An 8,921-nucleotide genomic window follows, 5' to 3' on the forward strand; every position below is an offset into this window, starting at 1 on the left:
TTTTAGTGAAAATATGGATATGAACGACATTATAATGAGAGCTTGTATAGTTGTCTCGAATTCGGACTAAAAACTTATAAACACCACCTTCTTACGTATTAGAGCTCAAAAGAAATTTTTATTTGATTGAATTGAACCGAACTAAACGGATATTACATTTTAGATAAACTCCTGGATAAGTCGTATGCTGTAATATTTAGCCAAAAGTACTCAAAAATGACAAGAGAACAAAGAGTGTATAATTGAAAAATGTCCCCTTCTACCTCTCTTCATCCAACCGCTTTCCAAAAGTTTAAAACGGCTGTTTCATTCTCTATTTCTCTGGTTAAGTTGGTTGTGAATACCCGGTTGGTAATCCTCGGCTATTGTTAATAACTTAACATGGTCACCCAAGACAAAGTTGATCAGCGCCTCAGGGTGTTTCCCATACTTGGCCCTGCTTCTTCATGTAGAATCATAATTTGGATTAAAGTTTGACAATGGGAGGTGTTACAAAAGTAATCGCAATGACCACATGTTACTACGGGTATAAACAGGAAATTGTGTTTACAGGAGTGATTGTTGAGCCAACATACACCAATAAATATAAATGCACAAAAGTTGTACAAAAGGAATACATATATCCAAACTATACAAGATTCTTTACACTTCATATGCTATAAAATTGAACGTGTAAAGTGTAAACTATGACATAATATTATTTTTAGCAATTTTTCCAACTATATGTAAAGCTATCATCCACCAGCATGATACACAGCGTGATATCAAATATTCAGAAAGCCACAACAACATAACTATAGAAACAAAAGTACAAAACTTTTCCTATCACAATAACTTTACCTGCAGTTACAGGGTGGTGAAAAAAATTTCTGAAAGATGAACCCTCGGTGTACTAAATTCGTGCAAAGATCCTGTTCAAGCCAGCCAGCCTGCCCTTATTCCAAGATCTTGCACCAGATTTTCTATGTTGGCGGTCTTCTTTGGGTGCTCTACTGATTGTAGCTTGAGAAGATAGATAAGATAAAGACTGCACCCAAGACACGAGTGCTGGTTTCCGTGTAACATCATCTGAATCAGCGACTTGAGCATATAAGTCGTTTAGAACCATGTTTTGACCATCTTCGGGGAGGTGCACAACCAGTTGTGCTAACAGCTTCATCAAACTCGGCAATACCTAAAAATTAGACGTACAACAAGATTTTAAGCATGGTTCAGAGTTAACAACTAAATGGACAAGACTAGTAACTTTCTTCTCCGGAAAGACGAGGCTCACGATCAAATGAGCAGTACTAGTAACTTTTAAAAGACATTAAAGTTAATACACTTTGGTTAAAAAAGATAACATTTTATATAATTACGGATGAGAAGATCTATGTAGAATCTAGAGGTGGAAAAATGGGGAAGTAATGTGTCAAAAACACACCGGGGTCAGAACAGTTTTTTTTCCATACAGGCAAGATTGTGTTGACCGAAGCATTTTTGTCCAAATTGATAATGAATGACTGCATATTCTGAAGGCTACATTATTCTTATATATATATATATATATATATATAGGGGTGAGATATTTTGAGACCACCTCTTATTTTAGGACCAACTAGGACCATTGATTTTTGTACACCATCATGATCTACTACGATATACAAGACTTTTTTGGAAAAACACTAAGACTTTCCGGCGACGGGCTCACAGAAAAAATCATGTGTAAGTTAACTTACACATGTGTAAGTAACTTACATATGTGTAACTTAACTTACACATGATTTTCTGGTGGGCCCGTCGCCGGAAAGTCTTAGTGTTTTTACAAAAAAGTCTTGTATATCGTAGTAGATCATGATGGTGGTGTGTAACTTACGAAAATCAATGGTCCTTTTTTGGACTTTTTTTAGTTGGTCTCAAATTATCTTTCCCCTATATATATATATCTAATCTTTAATATCAAAACGAATGAGAATACTGTAGGCATTAAAACTACAACTTCGGAATTTTTAACCTGTTTGGCTGCTTTTTTCCGATTTGACCCATTAGTGATGATCCATAACCCAATCATCACACTCATAACTAATAAGTGAATGGGTCAATATTGCCACCTCTAGTAAAAATAATAGTATCAGTTAGAAAGTGGAAAACTGAGATACTTCAGAAGGGCTACCTGTATATCGACCAGGGAGAGAAGTCGAAGTAGTAAATCCAGAAGTTTCTTACACGGCTCTAACTCGTCATACTCGTTCCATGATCCAGGCTCAGTGGGGACTTCACTGCAGAGGCTAGTAGCTTTCTCTACGAGACAATGTACACAATAGAAGATAGAAGGACTTCCTGCAGGAAGATATCGAACCAATGCAGCAACTCCAGAAGCCATACCTTCAAATGGGGTCACAGCAGGGTATCCCTGCAATTTCCAGAAAATAATAATCAAAAGAAGAACATAATCAGCACTATTCAGCAGTGCTCAGTCAATTTTTAGGGGGTGAGTGGATGTGCTTCGGCTGTTTAAAATTGCAATGATCAGATAATTACAGATGCTTGAGTTAATCAGTTCTGTTGCAGCTCATGAAATAGATAATCACATCGCAAAATCAAATAACTAATCCCAAAACACAAATTTGAAAAAACCCTTTAATACCTCTAATGATCTCTGCATGTAATAATAAACAAGCTGTTCCTTCAATGTAACTCTATCATTATCATCTTCATTCCCGGAAGAGATGAAAGCTACAAATGTTGAATGTGAAGCTCGAGTTACTTTCCCATTTGGATGTCCCATGTATCTAGCATGTGTTAAGTGGTGTTACTTTTTAAATATGAATACATAATGATATTTTTTTAAGATTGCACTTTATCAGAGTTCAACTACAGGATACAAAAATAGGATGGGAGCAACAGTCTTTCTGAATACTGCAGCAGGTATTCGTTCTGCACAAGTCGGGATCACACGCAGATAAAACAAGATCCTTGATGTCTGCATTTCATCTTTAGACCATGTAAACTCCATTTTGTTCGATGACACTACAAGGCAGGGGGGTAACAGTATTCAATAATTACTTTAGAAACACAAGGCAATCATGTATCGTAATGAGATAATGTATAAGATGGTAACAACCTTGATCTAATTTTAGCCCTACATAACCAGCTTTTAGGCCAAAAGAAAACATTAAGTTTCAAAAGGCAGAGTATTTAGTTTAAGGCAACCAGCTTTCAAACTTAACAGTAAAAGGAATAATAAATAGGTTAACGTAGCGCCAGAAAACCAGTTATAAAAGATACTGATCATAACTCCAGTTTTTATAAACTTTGATAGGATTTAGGGGATAATATAGTTGGTTATTTGAATAGAAATTTGACCAAAGTATGGCCCCTCTTGGTACGTTATTTGCTATCATAAACATGTAATACCATGAACTTTTGTCAGGTCAGCATACGAAGGTATGGATTCGATAAAAGAGACACAAGCTGTCTCATCTTCTTGCACACTTCCCGCAACTGCCCTGATAGTATCCATATATTCCGACAATCGCATTCTCCGAAAATACTCCAAACAAGAAAAAGAAACTAATATCTTAACTGAAATATCCAGCTGAATCTCCTTAGGGATATTAGGGACTAATTTCTGTTTAGTGACAGCCAAAGCAAAGAAGACAACCATAAGAAACGCAGATTCCGTAATCTTTTCTAAATCTTGGATCAATTCTTCATTTTTCCCTTGAAGCATCAGAGCCACCTGGCAATGTGACATGTAAACATCTTGACAAAAATCCCATATGAGATTCTCCACTTTACCCTTACTTCCTTCATTGGCTTCGGCATATTGTTTGCAGAAAACACCGGTTATCACTCCTGCCTCCTTAAAAACTACACTGTTCAGATGTTCTTTAACTTCATGAAACCCCCTGTTACTAGAATTTACCGAAACCCGAAGAATGTTTGCATAAAAACGACTTAAAGGGAAAACTTCAGTCAATATTGCAGAAGCAAGGCATAAAAGAAGAGATTCTCTGGAGGAAACAGCACCACTTCTAGCTAAAGCTAATGATATACATTGCAAAAGAACACTATCTTTACGCTGCTTGTTCCAGTTGGTTCCAAATTTAGAAATGAAGTCGCTTGCAATGATTTCAAGTCGTTTCTCAGCAGCACTTCTCAATTGCATGAGACCGGCAGATATCGACCTATTAGAGGCTCTCAAAGCTCCTGCTGCACCCATGACGATAGAAAACGCTGCATATTCTGTATTGGGAGCTTCTAGAATCTCCCGTGAGAAAGTCTTAATTTTCTCAGATGACTGTGATTGGATACAGTTATAGAGAACCCATTCAACAAGATGCAGTACCATTAGACCATGCACTAAATTAATAGAAGGCCCCCCTTCTTTATTCCAAATTCCAAATAATGAATCAAGAATTCGAAGAAAGTGAATGTGCCCACAAGAAGACAGAGCATAGCCAATCCCAGCCAGTACATTGGGAACAAGATCATCAAACAAAGAGACCAACTTGTATTCTTCATCCAATAATTTACAAAACAACTCCAGGCATTGTGTTCTCGTTTCTTCGGTTACAGAGGGCACAAAAGTATAAGCACCCAAGAGAAGAATACCTTCGGTGAAGAACAAAGCACTTTTATTGCCAATAGATTGAGACGAAAATAGTTGTAACAATACGTTTATTGAAGAGTTAATTAACATAGGAGACGGCTTTGATGACTTTCTAACCCATACATACAGAAGTCTAATAAAAAGCGGATATGATTCGGAAGGTAGAGATAGGAAAGGTGCTGATAGAATAGAGATTATGAGCTTAACTTGTGGGTCTGCAACATAAAGAGAGATTCCGGAGTTTAAGAGGGTCTGCAAAGATCGGTGATGGTGTTGAGTAAATGATTTTAGATGAAGTGATTCCCTAAGATCGGCCCATGCTTGGATGATGGCTCGGGCTGATTGAGTAGTAGAAAGGGCAGCGTTTGTACTGCGTATAGCACCGCTATTTGTTTTCAGCCATTCTTCAAGAAAGAACGTTTGAGCTTGCTTCGCCATATTTACCTACACTATATGACGGGAAAGGTCAACTTTGATTGACGCATAAAGGTAAAACACGAATGGAACGGATTATAAGTTTTCACATTGTCTGTCATCTATCAGTACAATTTTGTGGCAAAACTATTGCATAAATATTTGCGTAGTTGGTTCCTAATTAGTTCAAAGTAACAGCATTTAATCTAACAAGTAAAAAGATATCAGTAAAGACACTCAGAGAGAGTGTTCGAGATTGCGGACCGGTGTGTGCAAACCGAAAAAAACAAAGATAAATTGGATAAAAACTTGAAGAGGCATTTGATCAAACAGATGGAGTGCAATAACTATTATTGATTAAAACACAAACGTATAGTAAAAACTTTGGATAAAAGGGATGAAATTTATACCTCTTTTTTCCTTCGAAGGTATCCAAGTTGAAATCAAGAACTGCTCCAGAAAACACTCTAAGTAACTAACGATTTGGAAAGGAATAGGGAGGCTTTGGAATGGAATTCCCCAAACCCATTCCTATTTTTATTTTTTATCGCCAGGTCTACAGATAATTTCCGATTTTTATTTTTTTCCTTTTTTTGTTTACTCTCCAACTGGTTTGTTTGACTAAAGAAAATAAATACGTAACAACCTTTTACTCGTGAGTTGCAAAGAATAAACACCAACTAAGACCAAACACCATATGTTTCTTTATATTTTTTAAAAGGGTTTAGTAGTATCTGTGGATATAAATAATCTCTATAGTATGAAAAAATAAGGAAAAATTTCATATGTATCACTATTTAGTTTCAAGATATCATATTTATCCAATTAATTTTTGATATATTAAATTTGCCATCATTAAGGTTTAAAAATATCATGATTACTCAAATCATTAGATTTAATCAATATAAAACATTAAAATCGTTAAAATTATTAAATGAAAAGACTTTTTTTTATTTAATTCTCAACTTTCATTTTCACAATGAAAAGACTTTACAAAAGAACATGTTAAGATATATGTATATCATGTTTGAAAAAAAGGATATATGTATATCAAACTGTCATATTTTTCCATTTTGGCTTACATGATTCAACCGTATCTATACCATTGTCCATCTTCTATGATATACTTTTTAACAACTTCTGCAATATAAAACAAATTAAAATGGTTGATCTTGTAATAGTACATTAAGTGTCTTTTACACTGTCAAACCAAGTCTAATATGTTATTTTTCAAATAGACATGTTACCATTTTTACAAAGAAAGATAGTCATTCCATATTCAAAACAGAAACAAAAACAATGACTAACACTCATGAATAATGAATAAAGGTCAACTCAAGAATGGACATAATAACCAACATGAAAAAATAGTAATGAAAAAACATATCATGTTGTGTGACTATGCGTTATCAGCATATACATGCTTGTGGTAACATTGAATTAGTATTTAGCATAACATTAACATGGGTGTTTCTTTACCAAAAGTCGTATCAATAGAATTCCATCAATTAAAACTAGCTAGAAGGAATTATCATCAGAAATAAATTAAATCAACATTACCAAGTATAGTATGAACTGAATTTGGGAATCCATCATAAATAACAATAAAAGGAGATCGATATATTTATATATAAAATTACCGAATCATATGGATTTTTAGAGAAAAAAAGAGTAGTGATTCAATATGATCAAGAGTAGGGTTGCTCATAAATAAATACATCTTCATCAAACAATCTAATCGATATTGAAGGAAGAAAATGGCGAGAATTCGGGACCCGAAGTAAAGATGATCTTTCTTGTGCAATTAGGGATTTTAGCTATGTAATCGGGGATAAAATAAAATAAGGTAAAATTGTAAATTGGAAATGTCATTTGATATATTAAGGATTATAATGTTTTATATTGATTAAATATAATGATTTGGATAATTATGATATTTTTAAACCTTAGTAATCAAATTTGATATTTCAAAAATTAATTGGATAAATATGAAAGAAGCTTCATGGTGGCATATGTGAAATTCTCACAAAAAATTAAAGTTGTGTTTATTGTACGAAATAACTTTCAAATCTTGTATATTATATGTATTTTGAAATATGTGGCAACCATATAAGCGGTCACTTGTAAGTTTTTTATTGGTCAGATACATACAATAGACAAGATTTGAAAGTTATTGAATACAATAAACACAACTTTAGTTTTTTCACACTATAGACATTTATCCATAATTAGTTATATACACAAATACTAATCCCTTTTTGAAAACTATTCGTAGGTTATAGTTTTTTAATCAATAAATATAGAGTAAAATTTTTTTAACCGTCTCAATATAACTGTTTATTTGGGAAAATATGTAAATTAAAGTGATGATCAATTATTGCATAGTTGACTAATAAAACTACCGTAATTGTGCTTTTTTTTTCTCTCAGTCTCTCGTAAATTTCTTCTTTCTTGTTCTATATTTACTAGAGATAAATATGTATGTTTGCGGGACCGTACAATGGTTCATGTAATTCTTGTAAACTCAATGTGGTCTTTAGGGTGTGTAAACAAGCATTTGGTGTTTAAAGGAAAATCACCAACCTTTGGATAGTTACTCAATGAAATCGGGTCTTTGACTTTTCTTTAGATTAAAAATAATGCCAACTTTCTGCTATGGATTGAGTGGTACGTGTTCGATGTTGCTGAGCTCTAGACATGAAATCTGATGGTGTGTTGCTTGATGTTTATCTCGTTATTTACACGTTTTGATATTTCAATTTTGATGTAATATCTTTTTTACTAGCTAGCAACCTGTTTGGTGTGTAATAAAAAGTTATACATTGACTTTTAAAAAAATCGTGTTAAACACAACATAATAAAAGAGAATAAAATTGTATTACATTTTTGAAACGACATCCCAAAAAGAAAAGTGATATATATTGTTGGATGCAAGGAGTACAATATAAAAGGGTATCTTTTAATATTTTCAATAGCTAGAGGGCCATCATGCAATTTCTAATCTGCATAAAATACATAGATACACAAAACAAGAAAGGTCCTATATCTACTTTTCATTATCACTCCCAAACCCCATAGTCATCCAAACTGGCATCCTCTATTGGTTTAAAGGAGGCAACAACAATCCGACTCACACCGCCGTGAAATCCACCGGAAATCCCATCGTTTCGTCGGAAAAACCAACCTCAATCTCAGAAGAAGTTCCGGGAATGAACGGCGCAGTGGTGGTGACCCGACCCGCTCCAAACATGGATGTAACCGCATTTGAATTCAGGTCAGTTGTCGTTTCATTTGATAAGGTAACTCTCGCTAGATATTGTCCTGAACTGATGACCTTAAGCCTTGTCGTTGGGAGATTTTACCCGCGAGTGACTTAGACGCCCTTCAGTTTCGCGTAGTGTTTTAATTTAATTGTGAGATGTTTTTGAAATATTGGTTGTTTGAAATAAGAAGATGTTTTGTTGGTTTGTGTAATTTAATTTAACTTTAGAAAATGTTAAAAACCACCCTAATGGTTATGTTAAAAGTCATCGGTGCTGGAACTGCTACAATTGCTTTAGCTGGAGCTGCAGTCGGAATTGGAAAGATATTACGATTTTCTGAGTTTGCCTTGTTGGCATGCTCAGTGGTCATAGCGCCTTTGATTGAAGATTAGTCTCCTTGCCATTGCTACTGTCTTTGAAAGTCTAGCTATCGTGGAATTGCTGTCAGTCAAGCTAGAAGGAAGGCAGGATTAGCTTTCAAGCAGTCTTCAAGCATGACATAAATTCAAGACAGTCTGCTTCTGAGAATCTGATTCTACTTTCATGTCACCTTTCACTTCCCGCTTAATTATGTTCTTATCTATTGACTTATGATGTTCCAAAACAGGAGATAGTGTTTGTTTATATAATTAAGTTGTTTGATATCGCAA

At 34.4% G+C, this 8,921-nt stretch overlaps 1 protein-coding gene and 1 pseudogene across 3 annotated transcripts; one reads left to right on the top strand and one right to left on the bottom strand.

Annotated features, from left to right (window-relative positions):
* Positions 1 to 580: 580 nt before the first annotated feature.
* Positions 581 to 5,631, bottom strand: LOC122584819. Of its 3 annotated transcripts, none has more exons than XM_043756881.1 (6): positions 5,419 to 5,623; positions 3,397 to 5,038; positions 2,865 to 3,009; positions 2,627 to 2,771; positions 2,153 to 2,392; positions 581 to 1,174 (listed from the first exon to the last, which is right to left on the bottom strand). In XM_043756881.1, the coding sequence occupies exons 2-6, from the start codon at positions 5,030 to 5,032 to the stop codon at positions 893 to 895; spliced, it is 2,448 nt and encodes an 815-aa protein (XP_043612816.1). In that variant the 5' UTR covers positions 5,033 to 5,038; positions 5,419 to 5,623; the 3' UTR covers positions 581 to 892. The 3 variants fall into 3 exon arrangements, with proteins under 3 accessions (XP_043612816.1, XP_043612815.1, XP_043612817.1); XM_043756880.1 differs by having other exon boundaries at positions 3,397 to 5,043; XM_043756882.1 differs by lacking the exons at positions 581 to 1,174; positions 2,153 to 2,392 and having other exon boundaries at positions 2,687 to 3,009; positions 3,397 to 5,043; positions 5,419 to 5,631.
* A 1,134-nt stretch (positions 5,632 to 6,765) lies between these two features.
* Positions 6,766 to 8,921, top strand: LOC122593519 (annotated as a pseudogene).

The sequence above is a fragment of the Erigeron canadensis genome, chromosome 1 (assembly GCF_010389155.1).
Source record: "Erigeron canadensis isolate Cc75 chromosome 1, C_canadensis_v1, whole genome shotgun sequence".
NCBI classification, from domain to species: Eukaryota; Viridiplantae; Streptophyta; class Magnoliopsida; order Asterales; family Asteraceae; genus Erigeron; species Erigeron canadensis.